This window comes from Lissotriton helveticus, chromosome 3_2 (genome assembly GCF_964261635.1).
Source record: "Lissotriton helveticus chromosome 3_2, aLisHel1.1, whole genome shotgun sequence".
Taxonomy (NCBI): Eukaryota; Metazoa; Chordata; class Amphibia; order Caudata; family Salamandridae; genus Lissotriton; species Lissotriton helveticus.
The window spans coordinates 197,981,024-198,000,863 of NC_136062.1; the positions used below are offsets into that span (position 1 = coordinate 197,981,024).

A 19,840-nucleotide genomic window follows, 5' to 3' on the forward strand; every position below is an offset into this window, starting at 1 on the left:
TGCTTTAAGTGCAATGAGAATGAAATAACGAACCCTTCTTGAATGCCTCGTATTACACATCTGAAAGTAGGAAGCAGTGTGATGCATGGTTGTTAGGCAGAAGGAAAACTGGGAGGAGCCTTAGACATTTCACATTCTTTTAGAAGTCCTTGTCCTTGGAGCTCTTACCGTCTGGGACCTCGTCTGGTCTCTTGCGCTTCTCGTACACTACTATGATAACCACGAGGATGATGATTTCAACCAAAATTCCAAGGAATGGCCAGAGCGGAGCCAGGGTGCTACGTACACGCAGAATGGTAGTAGCTGCTTGCGAGCCGACGGTGTTTGTAGCATTGCAAGAGTACTCGCCAGGATCTTCATTCAGTTTCAGGCTAGCGATGGTTAGCTCCGTGTAGTTATCTTTTTTGGTGATGGAAAAGCGCTCAGACGCATTGTTAATGACCTGTGATGAAAAAGAGGAGGCAAACTGAAACAATTAAAGTATGAAGCAAGAGATGACTAAACTCATATAATGAGGGCACAGACAATAAGCAAGCACTAGAATCACTTTAAGACTGAAAGATGTAGGTAGATTATATAAAGTCTAAAACTAACGTCATTGAGCCAACTCAGTCATTAGTTATATTTAATGATACTTAGATTGCAGGCTATAATTTCTGTAGTGTATCTTTCTGCTTTTTACTCCACACAACACTAAATGTTTAATGCCTTAGTATAGCATTGATGGCATTGTGTGTCTAGTATACAAACCTAAGAACCTGCAGGCATTCACCGCCTAACTGAGAACATACAGATCTGTACACAGGTAATGAATAATGCAGATATTTTTCACTGAGGAGGTTCTGAGTGTCAACTAGACCAGGGGTCTCCAGACTTTTTTGTAGTGAAAGCTACTTCTGATCACTGAAAATCAACATGAGCTACTGAAGGTTAAGCGACTTGCACATTACCAGACACCCCCACCCACGCCTTCATTGACTAAGCATAACGTCCATAGAGCCAGTTACCATGGTTTAAAAAAAAACCTGACATGGGGCAATCTGACAGGGCTGAAACTTATGCCAGTGAGAGCGTGGTCTTTGGTGATGTGTGAGCATATGTACATATGCATGTAATATATATGACTGAGAGACTGTTGTATGTACATTTGACACAGGACATACCTTTCGCCATGTGGTACCGTTACATGAATAACACAAACATTCAGACTTTATTTTTCAAATGGGAGAAGTTTAAAGTGCAGAAAAAATGTCTGCAAACATTTTCAAAATAAGTGACATTATTCAACACTTTTTTCCTCCAACTTAAAATAATGCTTGCATTTTTCTGTTAGAAGTATGCCACCATTTTTAATTTTCATCCATTTTTAACTGTCACGTTTAAAAACAGCAGGCATCTTGCTAACTAAATAACATAGTGAAAATGAGAGTAACGTTAAGTGAAGAAACATGCATCATAAAACATCAAGACATAACTGGCAGTGGAGAAAAACATTAAAGGCCAGATGTATGAAACCATTTTGCGTTCGCAAACGGTGCGAATCGCAAAAATCGACAGTTTGTGAACACAAAATGGCCTTCCCAATGTATGGAAGTGGGTAATCACAAAAATGCGGTTCCTTAGTTTGCAAATACCAATATTGCGAATCTCTAATTGCTAATTCGCAAATTGTTATTCGCATACCAATGTATGAACCACTCGCAAATTGTGAATATTCCAAAATTTGCAATTTTGCACGTGCAAATTACCACCTATTCCAATCAGGTGGTAACCAGGTGAAAACTATTTAAACAGGCCCAGAGGGCATCAGAATGTTTCACAACGACAGCGCTGTACGTCATAGTGAGGAGGATGAGGATTGCTGCAGCAGCACGGAGAGGAGACAAGAACACATTTTTAAAGTGAACCTAACCCTGTTTCAGCAGACAGAGGAAGAAATCTATGACAAATATAGATGAGACTACGCTACTATCCTATACCCGATAGATGAACTACACCCACCACTGCAGCATTAAACTTGCAGGACCAGTGCCATTCTCACACATGTGCGCGTCATGTTCACTGCACCTTCTAGCTTCAGGGAGCTACCAGGGGATGATAGCAGAAGCAGGAGGGGTCACCCAAAGTGCGCTTTTGTGCTTTTTTAATGCCTTCTTGGACACAATGCCCCAGAGGATACACCTTTACATTAGATAACCCACTACACCACAGGAATTGCAGCAGACCAAATTAATATTTTCCCAGATAGCCCAATTACCCCATGTAATTGGGTGTGTTGATGGTACACCTGTAGCCATCTGTCCCCTCAGGTAATGAGTACATGTTTAGAAACAGGAAATCTTCTCATTCAATGAACATCCAGGTCACATGTAATGCCTCACACATAATAACTCACATAATAACCAAATTCCCTGGCAGTACGCACAATTTGTTCATATTCAGACACAGTGGTATATACACATTTCTCCTTGGGGGTGAATTTGGCAAAGGATACCCGCTAGGTAAATTAATGTAACACAGTCTAGTAGACTCTATAGATAGGGTAAAACAGTACAGTGACTAATCTATTGCCCATCATCCTGTAGGTGACAACACATATGCTGTGTGCTCCTTCATACTCACAACATACTTGAATACTGCAACACAAAGTGAGAGGAAATACAACACTGCGCATAAGTCTACACGCAATGTGATAGTGCAGACCTCTGGCCCACTGAAGAGTAGGTTCCACTGCCTACACAAAGGTGGAGGTGCACTGCAGTATAGGCCATAAATATGTTGTAAAATGTTGGCCACTTGTGCCATGTTGCACAACCTTGCAACAACCAAAGATTCTGAGGAGGAGGAGGAGGATGACGCATGTCAACCTCACTGACCCGCAAACGTTGCAAGGGTAGCAGATGGCAGACAGATGTGCTGAAATCACACAGAACATTTCTTAAGTGAGTAATGCACTACATAAGTTAAACTATTAATGCGTTTTATTCATCCCTGAATCCAGGTTGTGTTCAATCACACATTCAAAGTAAAGGATAACAGAGAAAGTAATGATGCAACAAATATAACGGTTACACAGTTCCTGATTGCTACAGGTTATGTCAACTAATTGGTTGTCAAGACTCCAGGCCATTCTATTTCTTGCAGCTACGCACTCCTGTGGCCCGGTCTGTGTGCTCTGTTGCCTCCCTGGATGAGACCTCTGAGGCAGGGGATGGTCTGGAACTGTGCATTCTACATTCAATAACTGGTACAGTGATGGTGCTTAGGCTTGATGCATCCTCACTATCCCCCATCCCCACCCGGTAAATTGCTACCTCCAACAGTAGCAGGTTGTAACTGTTCGACAGACCCTTGGCCACATCACTGTTACAATATGCCATTTCCACTAGCATGGTCACTGCTTGTCGAGACAGGAGTGCTGCAGAGTTACTCATGCAGTTGATAGCCCTAGGGCAGCCATCTAAACGGCCAAGTAATTGGTTGTGCCATCTGCAGTTGGACACATGGTCTTCCTTCAGGACATTGCAGTGTTCCCTGATTGCATCCGTCATGTGCCTGAAGTTGATTTTACTTTCTCTCTGGCCTTCCATCACTGCTGTACTGAATTGTGTTATAGTGTCTTTCATTTCTGAGATGTTGTTTTTGATGGAAGCTAGCTGTGCCTGCATTGACCGCATCTGCTTTCATTGTAGGCGCTGCACTTTCAACGTTGTTGCCACCAGGCCACCATAGAGTGAAGAGCTGTTGCCTTTCTCCTCTTCCAACTGTGCCATTGCCCTGTGCCTCATGATTGGGATGTTGTGGTGCCGCTTGTGGACCCAGAATCTTGGGAGGGGGGTGATATATGCTCTGACTGTGTTGTGGGCAGGTCATTCTTCATCCGTCAGGTAGACGTAACACTGCTTTCCTGCGTCTTTGTAGGTGCAGGTTTTTGGGATGAGGGGGGCTGTTCCTGAAACTCCAGAGGGTCAGTTGATGGACTACCTTCTGGCTCTGGTGTTCGGATATCTGTATCATTAAGCACCACTTGTTTAGTGTAAATATTTGTGCACTACTATGTGACATTTCACATTGTTTTTGGCATTAAAGTGTGTTTAGCATCACCCAGTGTGTGCTGTCACTTGCTTTGATTACTTAAATACACATATGCTGCTTGGTCATACCTCCTTGGCTTCCCTCTTGTGTCTACTGACTACTACCATAATGCATTGCTGTGTTGTCACAATATGTGGACTGGAGTGTTATTAGCAGCATTCTGCCTGCTCTCCCAAATTGGTTAATTTGTTACACATAACATGCACGTGTACTTTCAAGTTCATCTTACCTTGGGAGGTACTGGGTCCTACACAGGTGTCTATCTTGGTCACTCCTATGACAGCTTCAGGCTGGGGGGTAGACTCAATCATGTCTTCCAAGGATGTGAAACCAGTTTGAGTGTGTGGGCCTCCTATTGTCTTCTTTGCCTCTACAAGCCTTTCAGCCACCTTTGCCTTTGCCCTGCTGCGCAGATCATACCAGCGCTTGTGAAGATCCTCCATTGAGCAATGTGTGACCCCCACTGCATTGATTTTTCTTTGTATGTCCAGCCATAGTTTTATCTTTTCACACTCCGGGAAATGGAGTGATTTCTTCCCAAACAGTTTGTCATGTTGCATGACCACTTCCTCAGTGAGGACTTCTAACTCCTTCTCACTGAATTTTATTTTTCCTTTGCCCATTGCTGGACCCTTCCCACTGTCTTCAGCTGCCATCTTTGTTGGATTCCACTGGCTCAACTCTCCAAACAGGATCCCAGGTGCTGTGCTCCTGCAGTCGGACTTCTTCTCTCACACAGAACACAGGTTTGTGGGCATGGGAAAACTCACTTCCTGGTAGCGAGGTCATCATGCTGCATCGAAATAGTAGATTCGCAATTTAGCGATTCTTTAAATTGCGAAATCGCTATTCGGTAATCACAAATTGGGAATCTGTACTTACGAATGTGAATTTACAGAATATGTATTTATTCGCCTTTTTTGTGATACATTGCATTTTGAGATTACAAAATAGCGATTCAGTATTAATCATTATTTGGGAATCGCAAAATGCTTTGTTGATACATCTAGCTCTACGACTTGCTGTTTCATAGAAATATTTTACTTCACTTTGAATTTGTCACATTTACAAAAAAAATGACTATTTCTCACTTATCTATATGGCAGTGTCTACTGGCCACTGGAAGCAAGAGGCCTGCTGTTTGTAAACAGCACTTTGAAATTGGAGAAAATGAGGAGTTACATTAATCATTAAGGTAAATTTTCATTTTCATTTTCTGCCATTTAAAAGCATTCAGAAACATCATTTTGTTCTCATGCTCCAATATTGAGTTGACATGGACTTTTATTTAAGAGTGAAAAATCTCAGTTCTTTGGTGCTTCACCTTAGGACCCCAGCCTGGGTCATAAATCTGATAACAAATAAACACAGCCTTCCCTTAACTAGGATAGGAAAACATGAATCAGTGCTTATTTAAAAATGAACTCAAGGCTGTGAGCTTCTCTGAAAGTGTCTACAAGCTACTGGTAGCTCACTATCAACTGGTTGGAGACACTTGAACAAGACAAAGAATGAAGCTTGAGTTCTATATGAAGACACCCAGAACCCTGCAGCGAAAAAATCCCCATTATCCACAGTTACCCATATAAAATCTTATTTTAAGTGTGGTCCACCCCACACCCACTTCTTGAGCTCATTAAGGAAGTACAGGGGACAGAGAAGTCATGTGGAAGCCATCCATAACAAGATGTCCTGCCACCAATACTTCCTTCCCTCACACAGACGTTTAAAAGAATGACAAAGTTGCCTGCCACCTTTCCCCATCCCAATAAAGCAATTCCACATCTATTATCCTACCATCTGTGTAAGCCCTCCCCTTATCCGTTGCCTTCCATACAAAACAATCCCTATCTAGCATCCTGCATCCTTCTCACATCAATATTTATGTAATGCCAAATCAACCAGAAAAAACCACATAAGACTACTGCCACCATATTTATACACTTTCTGTAATACCATTCTCCCACCAGTTTCCATACTTAGCTTCCTGCCACAATCTGCAATACCTTTCGTGTCTCTGCTCAAAGTTGCACTCTCCAACCTCAAATGAGAGGAGCGCTGGCACTTGTATTACATGCGATAGTACATCTTTCATTTTCTTTCTTGTGTTTTAAGGCTTACTGTATTTTAAAATGTTCTGATTCATGATGCAGTTGGGTTCTGATTCATGATGCAGTTGGGTTCTAATGCTGCCCGGCAGTTATTCTCTTGGAGGACTGTGGGGAAGCAGTATGAATTTGTGGATTCTGGCACTGACGTTGTGGCTACATTCCGTTACTTATGTGTTTTACACATTTTTAGAACAATAAATGTTCAATACAAGAATCCTGCAGTGTGCTGGCAAATCAATACCTCGAAATGAATACAAGAAATTGGCAACAATTTTAAGGTACTGTTTGTTGGCCACTGCTAGACCTGGCATCTTTTGGCATGATTTCCCCTGTCTTTTTGCCTTCTGACTTCCTGTTTAGACTGTGTACTGAACTTCTTTTTGCTGGTTTTTCACTACTGACTGTAGTGCTGGAGACCTTTGACTCCCATTATTTTAATAGACATTTGGTGTCTTAATTTATCATAGCTTGAACGTACGAGATCATTTTTCCTGCATGTGCACATTTCCTGGAAGATTTCTTTCGCGTAACTGTGTAGTTTTAGAGTGTGGAATTTTCACAGAGAGAAGTGGAATGTACATCTTGGTCTCGAAGTGCAGTGTTATATGCAGTGGTGCTCAAATGTGCATTATGTTGTACATTGGGAAGTATTATGAAGTTCTGGCTTTGATATACACTCATGCCATCTTGATTTCTGACTCTGTCTAGCTTGAGCTTTGAGCACAGGCAGGCTCCCAGATTACTAAAGTTGATTAGGCTATTCAGCTAAAGGTTGTTTTATTTTTAGAGATTGTGTTCTGTTCTGATGGAGATCTTCAGAAGCTTTGTTTAGAAATGGGATGAAACGTGTGAGCGCAGAAGGAACATTATAACTCTTTTGCCTTTGGAATGCTTGCATTGAGAGTGGCCGACTCCAGTAAGTTTCCTTGGCGCAGAGGAGGGCCTCTCGGAAACTTCTAGGGCTTTGAGATTATAAAACTAGGGTTTGTGGAATTGGAAACTGGGATTTTGGTTTGGAATTTGAATGGGGACGGATGCATCTACTTCAGTACAGCAGTTCCCGGGTTGCGGACTCTCTTGACCCCGGCTGTGAATCCCCCAGTCTGGAGTGGGCCAGATGCAAACTGTGCAGCCGGTGATGTGTTTTCTTTGATTATTGATGTGAGAGTGTGTCTGTGTGCACATTCAAGACTCCAATGGTTATAATCATCAGAGGTGTTTTCATTGTGATGTGTGATTGGGTCTGTATGCACATTCAAGTCTTCAGTGATTGTAATCATCTGATGTATTTAGTATATATATCTTTCTGATTTCTTGCAGTGGACGTCCAATATTATCTGCTTGTATTTCATTCTATAATGTTATCTGCTTTTATTTCATTCCATATTATCTGCTTGTAATTCATTTCATGTATTTTATTCCATGCATTTAACAGTTGCTTTTGCCTACTTATAAGTGTGATATTATTGCTTGAACATATATATACAAATATATCTCTATATACATTTGAATGTTGTTCATTTGACATCTGGGAAAGCCTTTTTGTTATAGATGTTGCACAAATAAAACCCCAAGCCTTATTCTGAGAACAGTCTTTTGATGTGTCTTATTTTATAAGAGTGAAATCCCTTTCCTGGTGGTGTTTTTATTGCTTCGCTGTGTTTTTGCCTCCGTGTGGGATGGCGGTATTTTCTATTATTTAGGAGGGTGAAGCAATACACTGACCAGTGCTAAAGTGCATATGCTGTGGTGTCTAAACTGTAATGGCATGTGGTTTCTCAATGATTGGCATATTTCATTTACTAATAATTCCCTAGTATAGTGCCCTACGTGCACCCAGGGCCTGTAAATCAAATGCTACTACTGGGTCAACAGCACTGATTGTGCCACCCACAAAAGTAGCCCTTCAAATGTGTCAGGCCTGCCACTGCAGAACCTTAGTGTGTAGTTTCAAACTGCCATGGTTACCTGGCAAGGTCACCTATATGCCAGGCCCAAACAATCCCTTTACTACACGCAAGTCACCCTTAAAGTAGGCCCCAGCCAGCCACGAGCAGGGGGTAGTATATCAGAAAAGAAAGTAGGGCATGTGTTTTTGAGTTCTACATGTCTTAGTAGCGAGAAACTGCTACATTCTTTTTCACTACAGCATCCCTGTCTCTCCATGAGGTGAGCATTGGAGCTGCCTTGTAACACTTCACATGAATAACTTCCAATTGAGAGGAGAGAAAATTTGATTCTCTGGACACACAATTTAAAAACACATCTGTCCCTAGAATACATGTCTGGGCCAGGGTGACAGCTGCATTCCCTGCAGACGGTCCCACACAAAGGGAGCTGAGGTGTGCCCTGCATATCAGGATAGCCAATGGCTGATGGGTCTTCCTGAGCTAGAGGGAGAGGGAGGAGCTGACATTTTTACCTGAATAGGGCTGGCCTGTCCCCACAAAAAGAGCAGCATACTCCTGTGTAGTGTGTCTGGAGCCAGAGCCAGAAAGGACAGGGTCTTGTCATTTTCTTTTAAGTCTCCCTACTTCAAAGGCTAGAACCGGTATAAGTAATGGACCCCTGTCTTCATGGCCTCAGAACACTTCTAGACTGAGGACATTATGCCAGGAAAAAGAGCTGTTGTGCTGCCAGGAGGGACTGCCACTTTGCTGCTTGCTTTGCTGTGTTGACCTGCTGCCTGTTGCTTCTTACCTGTGAGTGAGAGGACTGGACTTTACTCTCTACGTCCTGTAGATCTCTAAAGTGTTCAAAGAGCTTGTTTGGGCTTGTCTCCAGTTACTGTAGTCTCAGGGATATCAAAGACTTCACCTGCACCTTGCTACCAGCACCTGGGCTCCTCTGCTGTGAGTCCTGCTCTGCCAAGTGGTACCAAATCCAGACCTGGGCCTTTGAAATTGAGTTTGTGCTGCAACCCAAGAAACCGACCCATCAACCTTGAAGCGTCGCTCAGAAACGTGCATTCCCTGCGAAATCAACTCATTGCCACTGCCTGCAACGAAGCCCTGGACACCGCTCACTGAGTACGCGTTGCAACAAACACGACTTACAACGCAGCCCCGACCTTGTAGACACAGCACCTCTAATCACCGTTGTTAAGTGAGTCTTGGACAATGCATTGCGGACGCTTGCGATGCTCTGTCCCGACTCCAACCCATTTTCTGTGTGGCGCGGCTTCTAACCGATGCATCACCTTCAGCCCAGTGGTTCAACATTGAGACCTCTGAACCGTCACTATGCGCTTTTGACATTGACGCATCAATGACTTTGCCTGACTTCGGTAGCAACGCAACCCCACCAGATTTAAAAGCATTGTCTCCGAGCATCGACACATCCAAGGTACTGTCAGGGGGACTAGTTTATCCTAACCGCACTCCATAGCGGTTGGCCCGTACTTTTGGATTTGCCCTGGTCAAGCGCAACCAGAGAGCCCCAGTTGGAGCTATTGACTTCTAAGCACTGAATTTTGATTTAATCTAGCAAACTTCATCTCGACTTGTGAATGTTGGATTTTTGTCGTTTTTGTCTGATTTTGGTCAGATAAATATTGGCTATTTTTACAAACTGGTGTGGAGTACTTTTGTGATGTTTCACTGTGTTACTATGTACGTGTGCACAAATACTTTACACACTCCCTCCTTAGTTTAGCCTGACTGCTCTGTGCCAAACTACCAGAGGCTGACAACAGGTAAACTTTAAGTGTGTAATACACTTGCCCGGACTAGGACAGTAGACCCTGCTTGGACAGGGTGCATTCCTCTGCCAACCAGAAACTCAATTCCTAATAGCCACCAAGACAAGTGTAGCTACGCTTATGCTTCCTGTACATCTCAGATTGTTTTCGCAGAACAGCCTTTTAGAGCATCTTTAGCTTGTGTACGTTCAAGCTTGTTAAGGTTTTACACATCGTCCCAACCTATTGGAAAGCTGCCCCATATTTGGCTAGGTAAAGATTTACCTTTCGTATTCTATTCAGAATACATGAATACATCAGCACCACACATTGGTTCATACATACAGCATCACCTCGTAACAGTATTTCAATGACCTTTTCCTCAAACAACCTCTTTCGTTAACAATATTTCACTGACTTCTTCCTCATCATGTGATTGCTTTTGTTAACTGTTGCATGCACATGTTTATTTTGCTGCTGCCACATTGTTCAGTTTCCTGTAGGCTTCCTTTTCTTGTGCAAGTTTGTGTGAGTCTTCTGTTTTCATATCGGGCATCATTTCTAGACATTAATGACCTGCTGCAGTTGTCTCTAATGGGTTCCTTTGCGCCAAAGTCCGTTGTTCTTATTTCAAGCAAGCTTAAGTCAATTCATTGCAACAACCAACATACTGCTGATGTGCAACTTATTACCATCTTTTACATTTTTGGTACAATTTATTCAACTATGGACTCTACAGTACATTTCAAAATATTCTGTCCTATGGCCAATTATCAAATGTTCAACTAACCATGTTTATTTTTGCAAAATCAAGAACACAAAACTTGCCTTCGAGTAAACGGCACCCCTTGCTTGAGGATTAACTGAAAGCAATTGATGTATATGAATAAACCAGGTTGAAATCAATCAAATCAGCCAGCATCTGTAAGGCGCAACACTGTAGGCTCAAGGGGCATCTGGGTGCTGTGTCTCTGTCGAAGAGCCAGGACTTGAGTCTTTTTCTGAAGTCTGCCAAGCAAGGGGGTTGTGCGGAGCTGGAGGGGAAGTTTTTCCAGGTCTTGGCAGCAATGTAGGAGAAGGCACAGCCACGGCTGTGACGGATGCAGGTGTGTGTGTAGGAGGGCGAGTGAGGAGGAGTGCAGGTGTCTAGAGATTGAAGTTGAGGTGATGGTTGATATAGGCAGGTCCTAGGCTGTGGAGGGCTTTGTAAACGTGCGTGAGGATCTTGAACTGGCATCTCTTCTGTATGGGGAGGTCTCAGGTGGGAGGCGATGTGGGTTCGTTCGAGGAGTTCCAGACTGAGTTTGGCTGCAGCGTTCTGTATGGTTTGGAGTCTACTGAGGAGCTGGGTGGGGATGCCGGCTTAGAGGGCATTGCCGTAGTCAAGGTTGGTGAAGAGGCCCTGAGTGATGGTCTTTTTGGGCGTTGGGTGGGATCCATCTGAAGATTCTGAGGAGTATGCGAAGTGTGTGGAAGGAGGAGGAGGAGGAGACTGCTTTGACTTGTCGTTTCATGGTCAGTTGGCTGTTGAGGATGATGCAGAGGTTGCATTCGGTGTAGGTCCAAGTTCTGTGATCCCATGCAGAAGTGTTCTTCCCCAAGAAAGTGTTATTTAGTTATATAGTTTATCAACTGGTCTGATCACCACCTCATATTGTTCACGATCTCCTGATCTCACCCCAACCCTGCCAGCCCCAGCTAAAAACAATAAAGCCACGATTGTGACCAGAAATCTTAAGCAAATCCCTCCTGGCACACTGGAGACCAAACTCCAAACCCAACTTCGTCTCACTCCACCCTCTCTCAATGCAAACAAACTTACTGAGCACTTTAACAAAACTGCCTCTGAGTTTTTGATCAACTTGCCCCAAAGCTAAAAAACCTCTACCCTATCTCCAACCTTCTCCCTGTTCTCCACCCTGCTCTCCAAAGCCCTTGAAATATGCACCCTACTTCAATTAGATAAACACATTGACACTTACAATCTGCTCGATCCCCTACAATCCGGCTGCCGCAAAGGTTGCAGCACTGAAACTGCACTGCTTAACATAGTCAATGACATCTACCTCGCCCTGGATCAGGGCGAGACCTGTCTACTCATTTTTCTTGACCTCACTGCTGCATTTGACACAGTTAACCATTCTACCTTACTCAATACACTCAAAGATCGCTTAAGCCTTAATGGCACTTGTAGGAGAGTAGGATCTGCTTACTATGGTTACCCCACTTTTTGCTGGTGTTTCACCGTTTTTCGGCTTTAGTCTGCTAACCAGGACCCCAGCCTAGATGCTTCCGCTCTAAAATGATTGTATGTTCTTTAGGTACACTCCGGTTTGGTTACTGGGGTACCCTTGTGAGTCCCTAGTATATGATACACTAGGTACTAAGGGCATAGGTACCCCAGAGGCCTACCAGGGGCTGATGCATGTATTATGCCACTTCTGGGAAGCCTTCTAAAATGGCACAACGGGACTGCTACGGCAGCCTGGGTGGTGCATGCACCCTTTACTAAGTTTTAGGTTACCTATATCTACCTTTAATCACTGACACATATAATACTATCAGTCACTCCTATGGCAGGCCTTATCAATCCTGAAGGCAGAGTGCTTGGTTTTGTGTGAGAGGGTGCCCATGCAAGACCTGGGCCCCTCTGCAGATTTCGGAGCCTATTCTCTGAGGCTGTTCTGTGATGCAGCCAGACCATATACATAAGTGCATTATACCCTCGCAGTAAATGTTAACCTTTAAATGGCTGCATGGAAACATGTTGTGTTTGGTGTCAAACACTTTGGAATCCTACCCCCCACCAGTCCTGGCGATGGGGGTAGAATTTCACCCTTCTAGAGGGAGAGACATGTACACACTGGTCTAACTGGTAATAGTTTAAAAGAGCCCTGGCATCACAAAATGGATGCTGCAGCCATAGACACGAGTCTGACATTCTGCTGCTGGATGAAACTCTGGCAAGGGAGGCCTGGACAATAGGTTTCCTGTCACAGGGAGGTGTTACCACCTCCCACACAGGCTTTAGTGTATTGGGGCTAGGTGGGGGCAATCCCTGAGTGCTTTGGAAGTCTGCACTGGGGGCGTGGGGATCTTGAGGGGCTTTGCACTGGGGGCATACTTGGTGTCCCTGTGCATAGCCCAGTTCAAACCAGTTGCAGGGGTTACCAGCCCTTGCTCTGGCACGAAACTGGACAAAAGAAAAGGGTATAACCACCCCTCTTTCCAGACCCTCCCTTCGGTGGGTCCCCAGAGTATGTCCAACCCCTTTTCTTAGTATAAGTAAGGGACCCCTGGCAACAGGACTTTAGATTACACCTGGACGAAACTCTGAAACTGAATCCTGGAACTTCAACGCTCTACTAAAGACTAAAGGATGGAAGAATCTCCCTTGTAGTCAAGGAGTGACTACCCTGCTCAAGCAGGCACCAACTAAGCATCTTGCCGATCTGCATTTCCGAAGCTCCCAGCGGACTCCGAAGTGTTTGTGAAACAGGAAGAGGATTTCCAGACTTCTCAGAGGCCGACACGAGTCCCCAGCAAAGCTGAGAGCCGCAGCCCTCACGAGTAATGTGTAACCGGAACCCCTGGACACCATGCACATATACTTGTGCATTGACTTCCCGAGCTTTGCTGAAGTTGTGCATTAGGTTACTTGTAGTCCAAGCCCTGAGAATCATCTGCACCAAAGATTGTGGGCCTACACTCCACGAGTGTTCCGTGAGCCCGCTTCTTGCATTTCCGCTCCTTTGCGATTCCTGGTCAGTCGACTGGTGAGTCCCCTCGAAGGTAACTCTACTTTTCCTTGGGCTTCCCTGGTTGCTCCAGACATGCCCCGACTCTTCACCGCGTGGTGAGTCCCTCAGACATTGCTGGTCTGCACCGAAGCATTTCTCTGATTCCCGCGTGGGTTGCTGCTGCAAAGGCTTGTTGGGTCCAATCCGGAAACCGACACCGCAGCACTCAACATCCTTCGCGGGATAGCTCGAATCCAGAACCTGGTCATAGTCGATGCCTCCTGGTCCTCGTGGCTGAAGAGTCAAGCTTCACCATCTACACCTGAAATCACCCAACATCGGTGGGCATACGACTATCGTGTGCCCCTGGTCACTGGCAAGTGACCCAGACTCTGTCCCCCTCTGCTTTCAGGTTCTTCTCATCTTCGATCCAGGCTTGTATCAAACCGGACACTTTCCACTTTGACGCCAGCAGCACTTTGCAGCAGATTGCCATTGAAAACGACAACGAAACCCGACACCAAAAGACACCTATGCAGCCGGCTTCCCTGGGTGAGGTAACTCGAGTATTCCGGTGCTCCCATGGGTGTTGGCTCTAGAACCCCCTAGTTCTAAAGGGGTTTGCTCTAAGTCCTCTTCTAATTTTTCTTTAAAATTCCAACTGCGACTTTCCTCATGGAAGTTAATGCGGATTCGAGGCTGTGTTCACACACTGCACGTGTCCACCGTGAGTCCCCTGTGTCACTACCTTGGGTGGTTCCTGGTGGCCCCAGCAGTTCTAAAGGCTCTAGGCCTTGTGTCTATGCAAGTCATGGATCTTATACCACTTTCTTAATATATGGTTTGGTATGCCCCTAGGGCTTAATCTATATTGTGCTAATTTACTGTGTGATATTAAGTTTACTGAATATACTTTTGCCTCTAGCCTCATAGAGGGACTAGAGCGATGTGTTTAGAATAAATACATATGTTTTATATATATACCTGGTGTGATTCTCCTTTCATTTGATCATTCACGAGATTATAGACTGGTAAAACAAGCTGCTTTACATTCCTCCAAGACTTAGCCTGAAAGCTGCTCTCCACAGCTACCACGGAGATAACTTTCTATTAAGGATGACTTTAACCTACCATCAATAAGGGTTGTTTGGACTGGTGCAAGGTGCCCACTAGAATAGTGGACAGCATATGCCAGGCCAACTTCTCACAGCACTATCCTAAACTGGTTCACCTCCTACTTCCAACATAGAACCCAACAAATCAAAATTCAAAACTGCCTCTCTTGCCCCACATCTCTCACTCGGTCCCCCCCACCCCCCAAGGATCTATCCTCTCCCCCGCTCTCTTCAACCTCTTTATGGAACCCCTTACCCTCATACTTAAACAAGCCGGAATTAACTATCACCTGCATGCTGATGACACCCAACTGTTGTATAAAATTAAATCCCACCCTGATATCTTACACCTCAACACTGCCCTAACCAAGATTCAAACCTGGTTCAACACCAACCATCTCAAACTCAATCCTAACAAAACTGAAATCATTCACTTCTCTCCTAAAAACAACCCTCTCCCCATTCAATCATGGATCGCTGACCATAATGCCCTAAACTGTTCTCTCTCCCTCGCGAATCAGTTAAATCTCTTGGCATTACCATCAACAGTAAGCGAACGTTCAATGCCCGGCAAAAGGAGCACTCTTCACATACGGCATCTCAAAAAAATCAAACCTTTTATTCCAGCGGAAATTTTCAAATCAGTTATCCAATCTCTAGTCCTTTCAAAAATTTACTATGGAAACACTTTACTCTCCGGAACACCCAAAGTTCACCTGGCCCCCCTCAAATCGGTCATCTACTTAGCGGCCAGGTTAACAACTGACTGTAAGCGTTTCGACCACATCTCCCCTGCCCTCAAGGAACTCAAATGGCTTCCCATCAAAGGCAGATACTCCTATAAAATTGCCGCATTACGCAAAAAGCCCTTTACCAAAAGACACCGCACTACCTCTCCAACAAACTCAATAAAGCAGGTTGCGCCCGGACATTGAGAAGCACCAACTCTCTTCTCCTCGTCCCCCCGCTGTTGAAAAAAAAAAGCCTCTCAATCCCGCTCCTTCTCTGGTAAGGCCCCCAGCATTTGGAATGCCCTCCCCAAAGATCTACGAGGTAACCCTTCTTATGTCAACTTAAAAAAAGACCTTAAAATACACCTGCTCAACAAATAATGGGGTACTTAATCCCCCTTAAAGCACTACTGTTTCCCCTCTCTCTCCTACTCTCCCCCTTCCCGACCCCGCTTCCCTCCTTTCCCATCCTAACATTTCCCCTTCCACCCTTCTCTCATACTCAATCACCTCCCGTGGTATTCTGACCAGTGAGACTACCCTTGTGTACTGTTATACTGTTAATGTCTATATTACTCAATTGACTTTGTTCCACCATGTATGAATGCTTCATTTATATCAACTGTTCTGTATTCCCTAATTATTATTATGCAAATGTAAAGCGCTACGATAACCCCGGGTGGAGCTAGCCCTATATTAAACTTCTTAAATCAATAAATAGGTGACAGTAGCCAGGATGCATCGGGAAATTCATCTGAAGTTGAGCCACCAACTGTTCAGTGTTTAGTATGGGTTGTGTACACTGAAGTTAAATGCTTAGAAAATCACTTTACAGAAGAGCCAATTGTTATTCTGGCGCATCATAGTTTCTTTAAAAGGAAACAATTTAAGGAGGTGTTGGAAGGTGGTTTATTAGTAAATGTAGGTAGGTACCTACAGCTAGTAATAACACCACAATCTTAAATAAGGTGCAGTAAAGTTTCAATAAATGAGTCCTTACTGAACCTTTGGTAGCTTGGCTCACGAGCAGTCAGGCTTAACTTAGGAGACAGGCGTGTAAAGTACTTAATATCACCGAAATAGTAAATGAGTAAAACGACACACAATAAAAATCCAACACCAATTTGTAACAATAGGAAATATTTTTATGTATAAAATGACACCAAATCAACAAAGATCTATTGTAGGGAACTGGAGATACGAACTTTTAAAGATTAAATATAAAAGTGCGCTTTCTTTTGCTTAACCCCTTAAGTGCTGCTGTCGGCCGTTGGACGTCGCGAGCACTACCTTCGTAGTGCTGCGCACGTCCAACGCAGCCCCGCCCGTTTTTGAGGAAGTGTCGCACTGCCGTGAAATCGTGGCCGCGGCCAACGGGTAAAAAGCATGAAGCGCCAACAGGGAACATTTGGTCGCACTTGACAGTGACCAAGTCAAAGTTTCAGGCAGACCGCTATAGAGCGCAGGTCGTATACATTGGGTGGTTGGGGCTGGTCAAAATTTTACCTTCACACGTAAGACACTTTTTTCGTTATTTTTTTCTTGACGTCAAAAGAGTCTCCTCAGCAAGCCGAGCTGCTGACTGACAACGAAGGCTTGCTTCAGTGCAATGCCTCAGTGATTCCTGAAGGTCTTGGTTCTCGTCGCCGACTGCTTAGAGTTCCAGAGCTTTCAGCGTGGCAAACCTGGATTGCAGGCAGAGTCGCGGTTCAAGGTCGTTGGCTTGACACACATCATCTGGGTTGGTCAACTTCTGGAGCTTTTTGACAAAATTTGTCCAAATGTTTCCAAACTTCTGGATCTTCTTTCAGAAGGTTTCCTTTGGGACTTTGAGGGTCCACAACAACAGAAGCTCTGATTTGCCTCTTGGAGGTTTGGGACTACAGTTCCCACAATGCACCTCATAAAATTCTTTAAAGTCCAGGTGAAGCTAGTCAGCGGGGCTGGTCTTCGTAGAGTTGATGCAGGTGAATTCTTAAAGCTCTTTTCTACCTGTTACTTTCGAGGAGTCCACTCATTAATCCTTTGAAGCAAGGCAAAGTCTTTTGTGTAGCCCAGAGTCTGCAGTAGGTGCAGTCCTTCAGAATGCAGTCCTCTCCTGGTGCAGTCCAGATTTTCAGCAGGGCAGTCGTTCTTCTCTTTATGTTTCTAGGTAGGGATAAGAGTCGATGGCCAGCTCTCCCATATTTATTCCAGTTTCTGAGATGGAAAGGGGCGGGGGGGCAGCCCTGACCAATGGGGTACAGGGTGCCACCCTCTGTGATTACAACTTCCTTAGAAGTTTGGCATATTTTTGTCCCATAAAGCAATTCTCAGAAAAAAATCCAAAATGGAGACAATCTCTCCTGGAGGTTCAGGTCTGTCTAACCTAACCCACAGGTGTGGCCAACTTTTCCCTAGACTTCCCTTCCAGCTCCTTGCTTATTGAATTACAGGGGCTGCCATATGGCCTGGGGGTGCAGGAAGTGGGGGGTCGACCTGGTTCAAGTCCTAACTGTCTTTCTCCCTCTGAAGACCAGTTTGGCTATCCTGGTACCTGCCTGTTCTAGCTCCTGCAGATCTCCTTCTACCAGATGGTCTCTTTGTCACAGCCCAAGCCACTTTACACCTCATTAAGGAACCTGACTCAGCCTGTCCAAGGCTGGCAAATCAAAAAAGGATGTTACAGGGCTGAATTTGGGAAACTTCAGGAAAGCAGTTCTATAATTTCTTTCCTGCAATAGATCTAATAAATCCAACCTTGGTAAATTCCTGGATGTACTGCAAGTATTATTTTATTTTCACACTTTGTATTATATTTCTAGCTCACTCCTGTCAAAAGACAGGCTTTATTAAAAATTTAATAAAGTCTTCGGACATTAGCCTATGGAGCTAGCAATCTCCAATGTGGAAAAACGAAATTGGCAGGGTTACCCTCATTAGGGCATATAAAACATTTTATAATGTCCCTGCTTATCAAAAAAGACCCTATATTTGGGCACCTAGGGTAGACCTTAGTGGTGGTTTATATATAAAAATAAGGGAGTTAAGATTTTGGAAGCACTTTTAATTCCAAAGTCAAATTTGGGTATAGTTTTATTTTAAAAGCAGCCTGCAAAACAGGGCTAACTTTCAAATGACAGCAGACACCGAAGCAGAGCACACTTAAGTGCATTCATTCCACTGGGGTCTCTAAAGCTACATGCCCTACCATAAACTAAGGACTTACTGGTGTAGGATGTCAGTAACCAATTGTGATTACACCTAATTACCATATACCTTTTAAACAGAGCACCGGCCCTCTGTCTGGTTAGCAGAACCCAGGGCACAATCAGAGTCAGTAACCACCAGTATCAGTCAAAACAAATGGGGGTGATCAGGGCAAAAAGGAGGACTTTCTCACACGAATAGTGTACTGAAGAATATTTGGCTCATCTTGTTCATATGGTAAACTTATTCTGTATATATTAAGAGACCAATTTATATTTAATTATGCTTCAAAAAAGATACAAGAAGATTTATAAGCTTGCAAGCATCCTTTGCTGGGCGAAGCGTAAAACATTGCAAAGAGCATTGAACGCCAAAGCTTTAGCCATTGACTCTGTGGATAGTTTTTGGGTGGTGTGTTCTATTTCTTTTAAAGTAAAATTTAACACAAACAAGTAGTTTACCTATGTTTTAGAGTAGATTACATAGGCAGCAGCCCAGCATTCCCAACTGTTAGCAAACTTTGTTTGAAATGCAAGAAGTGTATGCAACAGTTTATAGAATACTAGTGCACTGAAAGTGAATTGTTTAGAGGAGACTGAATGGGAAATTCTTGCTTAAACTGTAGACAAATGTATGGGTGATTGTTCAGTTGACAATATTAAAGAACCATTGGGAATGGTACGTATAAATGATGTACTGATTACATTTTAGCTGATGCAGGATCCCCTATTCCTATCTTTTTGAATATTTTTTATGACCGCAGATTTTCTGATAAGGAGCCAACTAAAATGGATGTCAATCCTAAACTGTGTGGCATACTAGATATGGGTATGCTAGGAAATGTTTGTGATACTTTACATTTCAAGGTCTGTGAGTTTATAACAATGGTGTATGTTGCTGAAAAAGGTAAAGACCACTTTGGGTGGAGAGAACCAGCTTGTCTTGCTCTAATTTTGATATCTGGCAGTGGCCGTGGCAGATGGCAGTGGCCATAATTCCTCGAGCTATGCCTTCAAACCTTCGTGTTTGATACTAAAGTTGGATGTGTAAGAGTATTTGAGCATACCATTAGATTAACAGAAGGTGTAATGCCTCTTAAACAAATATCACCGAGTGTCTGAGAAGATTTAAATCACTCAATACATTATCAAGGAATCATAGAACCAACTAATCCTCAGCT

At 43.9% G+C, this 19,840-nt stretch overlaps 1 protein-coding gene across 2 annotated transcripts in view; it reads right to left on the reverse strand.

Annotated features, from left to right (window-relative positions):
• Window positions 1–19,840, reverse strand: part of NPTN (neuroplastin) — a 508,163-nt gene that overhangs the window by 149,868 nt on the left and 338,455 nt on the right. For both annotated transcript variants that reach the window (XM_078685051.1, XM_078685049.1), the window contains one exon: window positions 169–442. In XM_078685051.1, coding sequence (XP_078541177.1) covers window positions 169–442 — 274 coding nt within the window. The remainder of the gene's footprint in view (window positions 1–168; window positions 443–19,840) is intronic.